The following is a 16535-nucleotide window of genomic DNA, read 5'->3' on the forward strand; positions in this document are numbered from 1 at the left end:
GCGGGTGAGTTTTTGTTTTTAAATATCCCAGAACATTTAAAGACAATTTAGTTTTTTTTATCCAAGAAAAAAGCTTGGATGAACAGACGAGGGAGGTGTGGCAGACCAAAAGGCAAAATAAAAATGTCTTTAGCTAGTCTCAAACATCTTCTTCCTGTCAGCTTTGTCTTCAATGTTCTTACGCCAGTCACCCACGGCCTCAGCGCTCTGAAATACAAGCACAAACAACTCTCAAATTCTCCCCTAAAAGATTAATAATAATGGTAATACAATTGCAGCTGGTATGCACTTAGATGGCATTTTCTCCTTCTTCGTATATCTGGTCACCTGTCACTGTCTGTCAGCCAATTCAGCCAATCACAACTAGATAACTTTGCCTCTCAACCAGTCACTTTTCTCACTATTCATAAAAATGTAGTTCTCTTCTCTACTTTTACCCAACACCACCACAGCAGCAGAACCAACAGCCCCCTCAGCTTCTCTATCTGCCTGTTCATTATTACATCTCTCACGTGTTGAAGCAAAACATTTTGGAAAATAGGGAAATCTATCTTCAAAAAAGAAGCCAGTCTACTCAAATCACTGAAGTTTGATCATTTGATTAGGGAATTATTTTAGGATGGAGGAAATACCAAGTCATTATATATGTTACCAATAGTAAAAAGACTGGGACTACATCATGAAGTCTTTGTTCTCTATCAGTTTGTCACCATCTGGAATATCACTTAAGCTCCTGTATCCATTTTTTCCATTTTTTTCCAAATGTATTCGAGCAAAATTTGTCTCGTCACAGTACAGATGTATTGTATAAGCAACTCTTGATGTCAAAATATGTCTGCTGCTTGCTGTATGCATCTAATTAGAAAACCTTTGATTGCATGATAATCAGAAATGTGCATTATCATATTTTTAGCTTAACTGTCACGGCAAAACTCCTGAGAGCTCTGTCTCTGAGAGCTGTTAAAAGCATTTATAAGCTCATCGCAGTGAATAATAATTAGGATGTTTGGAATGCATACAGTAAGTGAGAAATAACTTTGGACCGCTCCATTTACCATGCGCTAGCTCTGTTTTTGAAAACAGTAAAAGTGATATACGGTGCCATTAATTTAGTACTCAAGTGCATTCTGCCATACAGTTCACCCAGAGCATGTACAGTGTATTATTGCCTTGGTGCACACTCACCTCCTCTTTGACCTCCTTCTTGACCTGCTTCAGGTTGGACCTCAGATCCATGGTGACCTTGTGTTTTCCTCCGAGCAGAGCCTGCAGCATGGCATCAGCAGACATGCGCACTTTCTTCAAAGCGGGCTTCTTCACTCCAGCCAACTCTTTCACTCTCATCTTCAGCTCCTCAATCTAACACAGGGACAAATATGAACTTCAGTCATTTCAAATTGTCTTGCATCTTATCGAACCAGAACTTCCTGTGCAAATTCTGCCTTAGATAGTGAGTAAGATAGTAAGTCCACCAATCTCAGGTTATTGTTGGTGTAGCAAGGCAGTGCTATTTGTGGTTTTGAGTCTTTTTGAGGGAGAGAATTATGATCTGAACTGCTATTTGCTATGGCAAAAGTCTCAATATTCCATCACTTTGAAATTCATAGATACATGGCAAATTTACTTGGAAACTTCAAAAAAAGAGGAACTAAACACTAAATCATTAACGCCTAAATCTATGTTTATGCTGCCTTCAGTGGCCTCTGCAATTTTCAGCAGTTGGTGACATTAAGAAAAACTGCCCTGATTACACACACACACACAAAAAAAGATATATGCCTTTCAACACAAAAGACTTGTTGCCTTCATAGACTGTATAAAGAAGTTGACTAAGTGTGGAGTGTGACATCACCCATAGCATTCGGCTCCAGTCAAATGAAGCTCAGGAGGCTAGAAGTTATAGGAGTTAATCTCTCTCTCTCTCTCTCTCTCTCTCTCTCTCTCTCTCTCTCTCTCTCTCTCTCTCTTCTCTCTCTCTCTCTCTCTCTCTCTCTCTCTCTCTCTCTCTCTCTCTCTCTCTCTCTCTCTCTCTCTCTCTCTCTCTCTCTCTCTCTCTCTCTCTCTCTCTCTCTCTCTCTCTCTATATATATATATATATACATACATACATATATAATACATTTGAAAAAGAGTAAGAGTGAAATATTTAGCTCACCTCTTTGTCGGCCTTTGTCACTTTAGCCTCTGTGTCATATCTATCCTCATCGATCTTGTCCAGAGCCTGGTGCAACTTCTTGCAGAACTCCTGAATGTGAAAATATTGTTGACGTTCATATTATCTGCCATAAAACCAGATGAATTGAAATTAAAAGTTAAAATGTTTTTACCTGGAGGGCAGCCTGGTCTCCACTGAAGTCAGGGGCAGGGCAGTGCTCGGCCATGTACGCCTCCTTGGCCTCCTCAATCTGTTTGGCCTCCTCTGCCAGCCAGTTAGCAGCAATCTGAAGCATCAAACTCTGCACAGAGAAATTGAAAGAGTCATTATCTCATTAGCTGATACGCATGTTAAGGTTTTACAAAATATGAATAGTTAAAAATATTGTAGGTTATCTTGCGCAATATCTCAAATAATTTATTGAGCCCTAGCATATCATTTGCCCAGAACACAAACCTCTGCTGCAGAAATGTTATATAACAAACTGGATATTTCAGGGACATCTATATTCCAAACAAGCAATACAGTAGATACAACAGGGTAGATACATTTAAAAATTTTGAATATGAAGTCAGGATCAGCACAAGTTTGTTTACCTTCAGATGATGCCTGCGGCTTGAGGTCATCTTCTTTCCCCTTTAGGAAACAAGAGAGGTGTTACAAACTATAAACTTGAAATACTTAAATTGTATCGTCTTTAAAAGACAAATGGACTTACTCAGACATCTTGACTTCCTTTTAGCTCTGACTCTAAAAGAAACAAAAAACAATGTTGGATTATTCCAGTCAAAGCAATAACATCTCTATGGAGATGTAGCTTCTCGCCATCAGGGAGAAGTAACAAGCCAAGTCTGTGGAGAGTCACATTCTTATTTTTTTATTAAGGCATTTTTCAGTCTTATTTATTAGCTAAAATATTAAACTATGGGGCTTTAATATAGATACCTAATTTAAATGTTCTCTTCTTCTAATGGCACACAACTTTGCTGCCTCATCTCTGTTATTTTGCTTATCCTTTTAAACAAAATGTAGCAATAAGAAACATTACTTTGAATTACAATGACAATAACTATTACTTCAAGTTCCTATGCTATTCCCATCCTATTGCTGTGCTAATACTGGGCTGTAAATACAGCGCTACCTGGATTTCATTAGGATTTGTCTAAATCCTCATTTAATCCACACTTACAATGTGGCTTGAGTGGTTCTGTTTTTAGAAAGTCAAATTCTACTCTATTAAACAGGAGGCCTCAAGAAACAAGGTCAGGTTTAAATGTGGCTCGAGGTCAAAAGGTTAACAGTGACCTTTAGGATTTGAGCTTTTTATGCTGAAAAGCTTAAACAGCTGATCTGACAAGCTTCAAAAACAAGATAAATAAATAAATAAGTAGTGGTACAAGTTGTAGCTCCTTAAGTATAAAAACAGAAAGTAATGCATACGATCACTAAAACACAACTATCCTTGAAAAACTACACAATTAAATGTTACAAACTCACATGTTCACTTGCATCATATATCCTTCTGACCCCTTCCTTGGCAACATGATATTCACAAGTACTTATGCAAGCTACTACTACAACAACTACCACTACTACTATTGCAACTACAGCTACTACAGTTACTACTGAAAAGATGGTGCATTTAATGCAATTTCATTATGGAAAAACACATTTTACAGAGTAACAATATTTGGGAAAAAATATGAGGTGATGCCAAGTTGTTTTTGTTTTCTAATTAAAATATCCTAAACAAATAAAACAAGTAAATAAAACAAACAACAAAATATTGGAGAATACAAGATTGATATTATATATTGAAAAATGAAAAAAAATAAATAAATATATATATATGTATATATATATGTGTATGTATATATATATATATATATATATATATATATATATATATACATATATACACACATATATATACACACTGATAACAAAAAAATGTTTTATGCCAATTTGATTATTATAATAATACAATTTCAATTATAAGTGCATAAATAAATAATAATAATAATAATAATTACCCATTTTAAGTACTGGTCATTGGATTGATCATATTGAGTATTCCACTGACACAAGTTTTACCACACAAACATGGGAGTCTCTTACCTACACAGTGAAGATGGCGAGACAGCGTTGGGATGAGTCAAAGACTAAAAGTTGGACATCTCTGGGGGTATATATGTGCTTCCACTACTTTCTGGGGTCCCTCTTTATGGACATGGGCAAACTTTGAACCAACCAACCAGGCCAACAAGCTCCTGAAATACCTTCATCTTTTGACCGTTGGGGCTGTAAATCCTGCATCAGTGACTAGTGGTCACTTAGACTGTGGTGGTCAGCAGTCCTGGGTTAGCCCCAAGAAGCCTGTTAGTAAGCATGTCTAAGGAAGAAACAAAAATTACATTTGGGATAAAAAGGAGAAATACATGTAACTCATTACTAGTGTCTCACCTCTAGATCAATGCATCTTCTTCTCAAATGACCATTACTTCTCATGAAGCACTTTGAGCTTTTTCCAATGTGTTATTAACTACAAATGGCAAATAAACTAACCTAATCACACTGTCATTTGGACATAAATGTCAACATTGTAATTAAAATAAAATACAATATAAAAATAAATATACTGTATGTGGTATAAAACATAACACTGAGTATGACTGAGTGTTGTCTTACAATTACATGACATGCATATGGGTTATTTCTTCCAGAATGATGTTAGATACACTGCTGTTCAGCCTAAACACAATGTGGCCCAACATGTGTGGTCATTTGAAACCACTTAACCTAGATCAACAGATGGAGTGATAGAGCGAGGCCTCTGCTGACCTCTATAGGCCCGGTGGCAATTAGCAAATTCTTAAAATTCAGTTGCACTTGGTTGAATTTGTCTTTGTCACTGATTTTTTTTGTCAAATCAATCAAATGTATGTGATACATTCATGCTAAATTCACTTTTCACATTTTCCTGAATTACAAGTCTGGATATTCTGTCCCATCTCTCACTTAAACAGCACTACAAAGTGCACAACACAACATCATTAAATCACCTTTAGTTTTAGTTGATTAGGACTTTCTGGAAATTAGAAATGCAATGAGTACAAATTTGTGTTAAGGTTGGTTAAGTTCCAGAAGTGAATGGCTGTGATGTTTCATGCACCTTTAGTAGTGTTGTGAGTCTCTGAGATGAAGACAAAATATCTCCAGGCGTCGATTAGGAAACATATATTTATTATAAAATCTATCAGAGCAGGAAGTGGTCAAAAGTGAACATTCGCACAACAATTATCTACCTTCTAAATCTACTAAATAAATGCACTTAACGCCAGGGCTATTATGAAAAATAGGAGGTATTTATAGTAGAACTCATGAGCTAAAGTGACATACACTAACAAGTGGAGATGGAAGTCACAGATTTAATGAAACACATGATCTGAAATCACTGAAAAAGCTCCATAAATTCCATAAAAAGTGCCACAAGCCCAGAGCGACAAAAGTGTGTTTAGGAGGCCTCGAACATCTTCTTCCTGTCGGCTTTGTCTTCAACGTTCTTACGCCAGTCGCCCACTTCTGCGACCTGCACCACAGCACACAAGCAATATCAGTCATAGGGTCCAAAGCCTATTGCACAGTCTGTCACTAAGGCTGCACAATAACTATAGTAAAAGTACGTTGCAAATATATTAAAATATCATATACTTCATGTATCACAACAATGGCATGGTTTAACTGTCAAATTTTCATTTATTTGGTGAATATTTTCCACATTATGACTCATTGCACTATCATATCATTAATATCACCCTTAGTAATAGACAGTATAATGAAAACCCTATAAACAAACTTAATCACAAATCATAACATAGTTGCAAGATTAAACAAATTTAAATACACATTACAATTTTCCAACCCTGTACTGCCCCAGTATAACTCCTCTGTGTCCCAGGACTCACCTCCTCCTCTTTCTTCTCCTTCTTGACCTGCTTCAGGTTGGCCCTCAGGTCCATGTTGACTGTGTGTTTGGAGCCCAGCAGAGCTTTGAGCATAGCGTCAGCAGACATACGCACTTTCTTCAGAGCGGGCTTCTTCACACCAGCCAGGTCCACCACCTTCAGTTTCAGGTCCTCAATCTGGGACAAAACAAGTGAAGAAGATCTAGTATTTCATATGCAAGGTGGAAATCAATGAGCATTCAGCTACTTCCTAAACTATCAAAAATACACTAGTAATTAACAATAGTAACAGAATAGAGCAAAGATGCAATACTGGTATGGTCAATCTTTTGCATTACACATGCCCAATAAATCATATTATGAACAATTTATTCAGAAAAAAGTCCTTAAATTACCTCTTTGTCTGCCTTCGCTACTTTAACCTCCATGTCGTACCTCTCTTCATCAATCTTGTCGATGAGGGCATGCAGCTTCTTGCAAGTTTCCTAAATAAAGAAATGATGATGACTTGTCAAGTAAATTTTGAACTGTTGTATCTTAAGATAACACGAGAAGGTGTTTGGATGAGGCTTACCATGAGGGCATTCTGATCTCCGCTCTTGTCGGGAGAGGGGCATTTCTCAGCCATGTAAGCTTCTTTGGCGGCAGCAATATCTTTCTTCTCCTGCACGATCCAGCTGGCAGCAATCTGAAGCATCAAACTCTGCCCAACAGAAAACACAGAATCATTAAAACCAGAAATATGTAAACTGATCTTTAGTGTGGATGTAACATTTTTCAACTATACTGTGACCAGAGAACCAGATATTTAACCAGATATACTGTTTGTTTTTATTTTGAGGTTTTTTGGTCCAGAGGGAAAATAACCCCTCACTAACCCCACACTACTATTATATTTGTTACACTACTATAATATACTTATTAAGTTTCCTAACTCTGTAAACAAAACCAGGAGTATTCTAGCAGTAAACCAGAACTAAAGTGTGCCAAAACCAGGAGAACTAAAGTGTGCCAAAACCAATACCACCACATAGACTACTATAAATTCATGGATCTCTATGGAACCTACCTGGACGAGGTATTATGCAGATATAAAGTCATATGGTAGAAAAGCAAATACTTAAATTTGATCATATTAGTACAGAACATTGAGCCTATTCTCTAATATTCAAATCGAGTTTGACATTTTAGTAACATTACAACACTAATACAAATCCAGAGCTTTCAGATTTTAGGAAGAAAACACTTAAACCAAAATTAAACTGAGAAACACTGGCCTAAAAATACATTTTCAGCCCCAGAATTAAATATGTAGCCTTTGTCAGTCAAAAGATTAAGTTAGATATCTGACAGGATTTTGTGTTAAGACTTTTGAGCCAGTAGATGGCGCCTCATCACTAATATAGCAGCTCTGACTGATGTGTAAATGACAAGTGCAAGTGACACTGGAGATGTTATGGGGAAGGGATTTGTTCCTGATTTAAGGCGGACTCGAATCACCATGACAACCCATAAACATGTCATTCGGAGCATACCACATGAATTTAAAGTTTAACATTAAAGCACAGACTTAGCAGATTCTCCAGTGAGGATTAAATATCAAGCTATGTCTTACCTTCAGATGATGCCTGCGGCTCGAGGTCATCTTTTTGCTGTTTAAAGCAGAAGAAAACAGAAGACAAGATATTTCATTTAGGTGACATGTTCTGTAAAATAGACTTTTACTACTACTACTACTACTACTACTAATTATTATTATTAATATTATTATACTTTCTCATCATTAGCTTCATCAGTTGTATTTATGAATCAATTGATACATGCATGTTTGAGTAATCCTATATTGTCCCTCTTCCCTGTACTTGCAAGTATTCCAAAAATATCTGCCTTAGTATCACACATGCATAGTTCGAAAAGTTTTATCTCTCAACAATAAAAACACATGAATGTAAAAAGGCAGGACCTCTCAGTTCTGCAGTTTTGAACAGGAAGTCAATGGATCTAGCCACTGGAGACAATGTTGTGTTTTACAATGAATGCAATGTATATGTATAGTTTAATACTAAATCCATTAACAGTATTTTATGTTTTAAATGCATGTATAATAGTAAAAAATAGTCAGGTTTCTTAATATTAACCAAGGGAAAAATGCTCTTCTATGTGGCTGTTTACTAGCATGAATTTATGAGTGTGTGACTATGATACTGTACGTAATATGAACATCAACCAGTAAAAGGATAATTTAGATAAATGTATACAAATATATAACAACAAAAAAATACATACTCAGACATGTTTGTGGTTTTTCTTCACAACCTGTTCAGAAAGAAGAGAAAACCACTGAGTCAAATGAATCAAATGAAACGCTGAATATCAGTTCATAGCCTCCAGTGAATGAAATGCGATCTAATAAAACAGTTGATGAGCGTGGGGCCGATGACTGAGCTAAGTTTGGATCCACGAGGGTCAGATGTCGGGCCTGACGCCTGTGCTAAGCTCCTTTACAGGTGTTCTAAACTAAATATCCTCTGGGAGTTAACACAGCAATGCCTTTCATAGAGTGGGATCAGAGGCTGGGAGAATGTGCTGCTGCAGAACACTCACTGCCAACGACCAGTGTCTGCAAATGAGGCGCGCACCAAGGCCAACTGTTCAGGAGTCACTTTCACACAAACGATTCCACACGTATTTAGGATCCATGTCTTAATTGAGACGAGCAACAGTCGAGCACAACTTAGGTAAAACTAGTCACATGTTATCAGTGCAAAGTTGCATGAATCTTTTAAACTAAAGCAAAAATTTCTTGAATTTCCCTCGGGATCAATAAAGTATCTCTCTCTAAACTAAGCTTACATTTCAAGCATAACTATAAAAACTATAAATTGGTAAATAAAAAACTCAATTCTTGGCAAATCTATTTTATATAATAAACATATGAATTAAGATTACCATAATAATTCAAACATAGAAAATAAACCATTTGGTTAATCTTTCATGCAGCCTCCATCTTAAATTATAAATTGTGAAAAACACCATTACATAATTCATGACATTTAAAAGAACTCAATTATGGGATTATCTATTTTATATAAAACTCACTTAAATTAAGATTAGGGGAAGAAATCTCAACACAAGAAATTGGAAAATAAAGCATTCTGTGAATCTGTCATGCAGCCTCTACCTCATAATCACTAATATAAAGTATATAGCAGTTGTCAAAAGCATTATCGCCATAATCCATGACATTAAAAAAAAAAAAAAATCAGTCAAGGCTTATATATTTCACTTAGTTAATTCATTTCAGGCATAGACAAAATTATGTGTATACTAAAAAATAAAGCAATCATCAATACTTGAGATTATGACTTCCATTATGTTAGCACAACATCATCCAGACATGCAGGTAGCAGGTAAACCGGACTCACCTAGCGTACACAGAATATTCAGGCGGACAGGGGCAAGGGAGTAGCAGAGACAGTGAGAGGCGATGGCGGAGGGGGCATTTATATATGAGGCTGCCGATATGGATATGGAGTTCCTGTTTATGGAAATGCACAATCCTCAGGCCAATCGCCCCGCCACAGCCCCCCGTATCATCTTACAGAGCCGACTTCACCCATTAAATCTGGGGATGGTGAGGAGGGGCCCGATATCATTTTAGGGCTCTGAGGTCACGGAGGCGCTATAAAAGAAGGATGTGTGCAATGAAATAGAATAAAACCAGGAGTGAAGGAGGAAACATTCTTACTATAATGTAAGAGATGAGATTACAAACACTTTACTCATTACTACATGTCTCATTAGAAATAACTGGCAAAATCACACATTTTCAACATTTTTTTGGGGAAAATATAACATTCTATTCAGGATTCAATATTTTCATGTCATGTCATTGTCACAGAAAAACAACTAAATGACAAAGTTCTATGTTTTACTGTGCCACAAAAGAGATGGATGCCAGGTTTGTAAATTGTTTTAAAATAGAATTTTCCATTACTCTTTACAGTTTTGACACATATTTATATATATTTTTAAATTTTTTTGTAGCAATAATTTGTCATTGAACGCATAAGGACATTTCTGTTCATTAACTATTGTCTTTTATATTTATGGTTTCAGATACCGAACTGAAATGTTAAAATCAAATTCAACAGCCTAAATATGTCTCTGTGATTGTAGATAGACTCAAAACTTAAACACTTGACGTCTTGTTCTTACTTCTCAGACTCATGTTAGTTCTTCAATCCATCACGTGGCCATTTCAAAACGCCAAATATTCCTAATGACCTTGCTTAATATAGAACTAAAATAATTACTTTAACAACAGTCAATTAACTCCTTCTATCTTTAGTACTTGTAAACGAAATAGCCCTTGCCCCAAATTCCACCAATTAGCCACTGGTTTATCTCTAAGATGTTGTCTCTTCGAATCCACTCACCTGTGCCCATAGTGTTACCCATTCTTCTCCCACTTCAAGACACCGGCAAAGGGCTTTCAGGTTGTGTCATCTTCCCCGAGAAAATTAGCGGGCAAAGAGGTCTCCTTCGCAGCTGTCATGCCGCCTTAACGAGTGAAGGGGAGGTTCGAAAGTTAACGAACGTCCAGTGCAGGGTGGTAATTGAAGACTGCGTTGTGGCTTTCTCCTTGGCGATGTGACCTATGAAACAAGAGATGACAATTAATTCAATCACTTGGTCAGATCTTTTCTTTAATCACCAAAAATCCAAGAATCTCATTTGGCTCATTATCTATCAGAAGGAATTACTGATCACAAGCCTTATTGTAAGATAAGATAATAACTAAATGAAAATAAAACTTACACTAAAACTGCGACAGTGTTGAAGTGTTGCGCCATCGTCCAGTTGGTCAAGACCGAAATCTGAAAAGAGAGAAACCGGTAGAGAAGCTTTGATATCACTTTTAACTATTGCCCAAAATAAAAAGTGCTTAACCAGCTCCCATATGTGAGGACTATAAATACCATATAATCATCACTGGCCCTGGTTAGCGTTTCATCTTGGAGCGCAACTAAAGGTCCATAACCCAGAAGTCCTTCCAGACCATTCTGTGGCTCCTGGGGCGATCTCATATGAACTTGGCGACATAAATAGATTGGTAAAATTTCAAATGGTGGACTTTCCATCTGGGTAATGTTGCTAGTGTATATTATATGTGCATTTACCTAGCCTCACCTTCAGCTGTGGCACGATAAATATTATTCAAGATGATAGACTTACAAGTTCCCTCAGGACATGAGGGAAAGCTCTGCAGATTATTGTTTACTTGTGGAAAATGTGAAAACTGACTACTCTCACTAATTTATCTTATCTATATTTTGGGCCTTGTCTTATTTTTCTCTGGTTTATCATTTTAAAGGTGCACTATAAACACAAGAGAAGGCTTGCAACCTGCTTATCTTCATGTAAATGTTATTGCCTGGAATTTTCCATAATATCACATTAAACTTGATTTTACATTTATTCAATTACAGGTATACCTTAGCATTTTTTTGCTAACTGATATCTTGAAAAACATGCATTCCTACTGCGAGCTGGCTCGCCACTCCACAGATTTGAAATGGAGTAGTGCCAAACAGTGGAACAATCCAGGCAATGCAATAACATGGAGACAAGCAGGTGGTGGACCCTCCACTAGAAAAGTTCTATAGTGCGTCTTTATGACAATATTTTAGGAAGAAAGAAATCATAGTAAGAACATATTACAAATATGTCAAATAAAACTGTCTTGGAAAATGAAATGAACTTTATTGATTCACCGAGGATTCTTGGTCATCCATAACCTGTCTGGAGTGGAGAGTTACATTTCTCATCATCAAGACTTTTTCAAAATGGTGGCATAGCACTAGCAAAATTACTTCTTGTTGTTTTACCATCTTCACAGCAGACTCATAAATACCACTATATTCTTTATGGAGTTCTCACTGGTTAACCTTACATGTACCAATTTATAATAACTACACCTTAATAAAGCACAATTCATAATGAGCAATTTGTTCATTAAGAAAGAGTCAGGCTTAATTTAATTAAGGATATAGGGTTTAGGTTTTAAGTAAGTAGGTACTAGGGTTGAATTTATTTGGTCATTATAAATTAAGACCATGCTTTGATGAGGCTAATTAACAAGTAGTTATTATAGAGTGCCACCACATTACCTGTTAGCCTGTCTGACCTGGAATCTTTAACAGTCAGACTCGGGACTGTGACTGCAGAGGGTACATGTTGACAGGCCCGGGTGAGTCACAAGCGAGAGGATTTTGAGGCATGCTGGGTATTTAGCAGTCCCGGGGTGATTTCTGTCAGAGAGATGGGCACATGTCGCCTCTAAAGATGTGTTACTTACAACCCGATCTGGAGGAATGCTCTGTGCACCAGGGCCGATGTAGCGCAGGGCCTATCCGCGCTATCACAGCTATATGTGTATGTTTACATGGCCTCGGCTTCAGAATGCCTGTCTGTCTTCCACCTGCTTATGTGAGAGATGGATAGTGCCCCCCCACACTATTGTCAGGTTATGAACAAGAAAACATACTTTAGTTATGAGAAATTGTAACAATTTTTATCCATTCAATATATTTCTATGCACAAGAAAATTTCCAAACAATTATGTGTTTTTTTAATATAGATTTTAAAGTTCTTTGGTAATATTTTGATTAACATTTAACACCATCTAGTGGCCAGAAGAAAAACCGCCAAGCATAGGGTTGGTAGCACTTTTGTAGGCATTTCTGAGTAATTTTATTCATATATGCAGTTAGAGATGCGCGGATGGCGGTTACAGCCGAAGACTCCGCGGCTAAACCACATGTCGGGCGGATGACGTGACGAAAAATTATATTTTAATTAAATTCGGGCGGGTGGCGGTTTCACTACTCAAATAAAAAACTCTGAACTCGGAGCAACGGGGAGGGACCGAGCGGATGGCGGGCGGGTGCTGTTTTGAAAACTGGTCAAAAACTGTGGTTGCAAATGGATAGCGGGCGGATGATGAGTTTTGCGATGCGGTTGCGGATGAAAAAGAAGCCCATCTGCGCACCTCTACTATACAGAGGTGAATAGTCCTTAGTTACATTTCTTTAAGCATTTTTACTCCCATTTGAGTAAAGGTTTGAGTTACTTTTCCAACTGTGTGCAAGTCTACAAGTGACAAAAGCTTTACCATGACAATATTAAATGATTTAAACATTTGTGTTTTTTGTATCATTCCTTAAAATTTCTTCTCAGTTTTGTGTCTGTCTTTTGAAAATACCAGAGTGTGTGTATTATTATGTGTAGCATGTGTTTTCCTTCCAATTACATTAACTTCAAATTATAAATCAAATGTTAAACAGTAAAGTTACTTTTACTTGAGTTGTCATTTTCCCAAATACTTTTTTTACTCTTACTTGACTCATTTCTTGGCCCACTACTTTGTACTTCTTGAGTAATATTATTATGACGTAATGTTAACCGGTTTGGCTACTCTACCCACCTCTACATATATGATTATACTACTTTTATACATCACATTTTGTCACTATTGTATGATTTTTTTTTTTTTTATTTCTCTTGTGGATCAATAGTCTAGTCTAAGAACAACATTTTATCTATTAGTAAACTCTTCCATAAACATTTTGTATGCACTGATATAGCCTGCCTTAAATAGCACAGATGTTGGTGTAAAGGAGCTGGTAAACCTGATACTGGACTGAGGCATATCCAAACAGCTCCTCAGTGAGAGCTTTCAGGGTCAGGTTAAGATTAGGTTAAGGTTGTTTGAGGGTCCAAGTTCAACATAAACTCACCTCATGTTTACCTCTCCTCTTCAGGATAAAAGTCCCTCATTCAGCTCATAAGCTACAACACAAAAAAATGAAAGTCTGAAACAAAGATAACATTACTGCTGTCCCAAAATGTGACGTAATGCTGTAACACATTGTGGAGATGTCAGACATTGTGATTGATTTGTCTTTATTTGGATATGGGGGCTTTTAGAGAACTAAACTTGGCATTGCGGACTTTGACACTGAAATATGAAGGATGCTTTGCGTTCCTTCTAGAATATAACTCTTAAAATGCAAGTTATATAACTGTCCTACTGTTTCATATCCGTTTGGAATAAAACAATTACTCCAATTACTCAATTATTATTTTTTAACTACTGAGTAAAAATATGTATTAAAATATTGAAAAAATATTGTTACCACAGTACTTAATGGCCATACTGAATATTGAATAATGGTCTTTACTGTCAATTTCTGCACATGTACTGGACATACAAAGGAATCAAAATTGGAATCAAATTGCAATATTTTCCAATTACTGTGCAGTATTGGAATTTTTTTCATGGCAGATGCCAATAGATTGTATAAAATGCAGGCCAGCCAACAGCTTATAAACTCTGCCAATATGGATCGATTTTGATCATCTTTCCCACATTAAGTAATTTAATACTGTATTCTTTAGGCAGCAGGTTGGCCAAAACAATCAGCCTAAAGTGCTGGAGATTTAAGGCTAATAGTGATACGCTAAAAAGGGCAAATATAAAGAGATATCTCAGATTATCTTTACTGTAAGATGGTTTGTCCTTACTACATAATACAATAATAGATCTTGTTATTGTTCCTGTACTCCAGTAAGTACACAGTGTGTTCTTTTCCCCATGTCCCCCTGATAGATGTGCACGTCTCCTCTCTGTAGATGGCTCTCCTGCTCCGTGCTTGTGTCTAATTCGGTCTTTAGAGGAGGAGCAGCTGTTATTACAGGATATGATTCAGCCCACAGCAGCAGTCAAATATAACCTGTATTAACTTGAAGAAACCAGACCCCAAATGCTTAGACGTTGTTGAAGCTGACGAGTTCTGGTGTAAAGTCAGAATTAATTGGAAATGCTCATTGCTGAAAATAGGAAAAGTTACAAATGACACTGATTAATATGATTTCATGTCACTCAAATGTTATATAATACTGTACCATATTTTAATGACAAATGCTGGCTGCTTTTGAATCCCACAGAGACAGATGGATGTAAACAGCGAGATGGGAATTTGTGATACCAGTTGGTGCCGTTATGGATATGTGTCGAGAGATGGGACAACCGCCTCAATGGAATTACAGCAGGATCAAATGGTTCAACACAGCGCTGTCATTAAAACTTTGTAAGCTTGATAAAGGATAGTGGATTCATATGATTGCAATATTGATTTGGTTAGGTCTAAGTCTGTTTTGTTTTTGAGCAATGAAAACATTTATTTTATTGAAAAGTTGCTCCAACACTTTGTACAGCACTCAAAATTACCAAATGAAACAATGTTGAAGCTACTGTGTCTGGCTCCTTGGATTTGGTAGTGCCTGGTGTTATGTTATGTTTTGGTTATGTATTTTAATGACGATCCATTCAGGAAATCTGAGTTTATATTGCATTGGGCCTACATGTGGAAATTTAAGACTGAATAATTCATGTAAGAAACTGTGAATAATGTAATAATTAGCTAATGTCCAATGTGGGTTTGTATTTATGGTGTAGTGCCAATAATCAAAGATGCATGCCAGGAACAAGAGACAGCTGCACGTTTTGTACAGCTGATACTGCCTCACTTAGGCAACACAAGTCATATTACCCAAAATAACTCTTTTAGCATTTAGCTCGTCACGCTGGTTTTATTTCCATTTTATTCAACAGAGTGTTAAACCACAAGAAGGCCCAGCAGCAGTAGGCTGCTCTGGCGTTACCATACAGTCTATGGGCGTTACAGAGAGTTGAGTGGAAGTTGCCTGTACTAAACTTACCAGTAGTAACCAGTGTAGTCCTGAAGTGTCATGTGCTCATCACCGGCTTTTCTGCAAAGACACAAATATTTACTTAAAAAGTTCCCCCACATTAAGAGACGTGTGGTCGTATCTTACCTTTTCTGGGAACAGCAGCTAATGCTTTGGTATTTGGTATAAAATGACAACATAATCTGAGTAGTTTGTTTAAAAGTATTGTTGAAACCACAATGGATAAAGCTTCATGTGTGTGGCTTAGGGAAGCCACTGTCAGCTCTACAGATCGAGTTAAACCCATGCAGAGCGTGCTGGCGCTTAGATAAACGCGCAGGATTACTCTAGATTAGCATAAAGGCAGCATGCTAATGCTAATGCTAACAGGTGATGTCCATGGATGATCCAGCGCAGCTGTGAGGCCCGTGTGAGACTCCAACCACTTTTTCTCCTCACACACAGGGGACTGGTGAGTGCCAGGTCTCACTTTGATTTAACAAATCAACATTTTAACTGAGTACGTAAAAGTAATAGTAAAAGTTGAGTTTTCTAGTTAGATAAGCTTAGCATAGCATAGTTTTTTATGCGTTATGTGTTTTAGTTATCTGCTAAAGCTAAAGCTTTAATTAGCAAACAGTAATATAATAGCTACTTTA

The 16535-nt window shown here is 36.9% G+C and overlaps 2 protein-coding genes across 2 annotated transcripts; both read right to left on the minus strand.

The window, feature by feature from the left end:
- Nucleotides 1–129: 129 nt before the first annotated feature.
- On the minus strand, nt 130–2905 carry LOC110166759 (troponin I, fast skeletal muscle-like). Its single transcript, XM_020932057.2, has 6 exons — nt 2874–2905; nt 2752–2791; nt 2328–2456; nt 2156–2245; nt 1186–1359; nt 130–207 (listed from the first exon to the last, which is right to left on the minus strand). The coding sequence occupies exons 1-6, from the start codon at nt 2879–2881 to the stop codon at nt 130–132; spliced, it is 519 nt and encodes a 172-aa protein (XP_020787716.1). The 5' UTR covers nt 2882–2905.
- A 2658-nt stretch (nt 2906–5563) lies between these two features.
- On the minus strand, nt 5564–9633 carry LOC110166758 (troponin I, fast skeletal muscle-like). The gene is made up of 7 exons (XM_020932056.2): nt 9546–9633; nt 8407–8436; nt 7736–7772; nt 6695–6823; nt 6516–6605; nt 6121–6297; nt 5564–5744 (listed from the first exon to the last, which is right to left on the minus strand). The coding sequence occupies exons 2-7, from the start codon at nt 8412–8414 to the stop codon at nt 5670–5672; spliced, it is 516 nt and encodes a 171-aa protein (XP_020787715.1). The 5' UTR covers nt 8415–8436; nt 9546–9633; the 3' UTR covers nt 5564–5669.
- Between the last annotated feature and the right edge of the window lie 6902 nt (nt 9634–16535).

This window comes from Boleophthalmus pectinirostris, unplaced genomic scaffold (assembly GCF_026225935.1).
Source record: "Boleophthalmus pectinirostris isolate CB_2022bp ecotype Guang Dong unplaced genomic scaffold, ASM2622593v1 HiC_scaffold_2, whole genome shotgun sequence".
Lineage (NCBI taxonomy): Eukaryota > Metazoa > Chordata > Actinopteri > Gobiiformes > Gobiidae > Boleophthalmus > Boleophthalmus pectinirostris.

Excerpts from the sequence above, each read along its gene's own strand:
- LOC110166759 (XM_020932057.2), bottom strand. Across the intron at positions 1,360-2,155 it reads TGACAAAGGCCGACAAAGAG|ATTGAGGAGCTGAAGATGAG; the intron begins GTGAGCTAAATA and ends TCCCTGTGTTAG. Across the intron at positions 208-1,185 it reads AGAAGGAGGTCAAAGAGGAG|AGCGCTGAGGCCGTGGGTGA; the intron begins GTGAGTGTGCAC and ends CTTGTATTTCAG.
- LOC110166758 (XM_020932056.2), bottom strand. Across the intron at positions 6,606-6,694 it reads GAGATCAGAATGCCCTCATG|GAAACTTGCAAGAAGCTGCA; the intron begins GTAAGCCTCATC and ends TTCTTTATTTAG. Across the intron at positions 5,745-6,120 it reads AGGAGAAGAAAGAGGAGGAG|GTCGCAGAAGTGGGCGACTG; the intron begins GTGAGTCCTGGG and ends GCTGTGGTGCAG.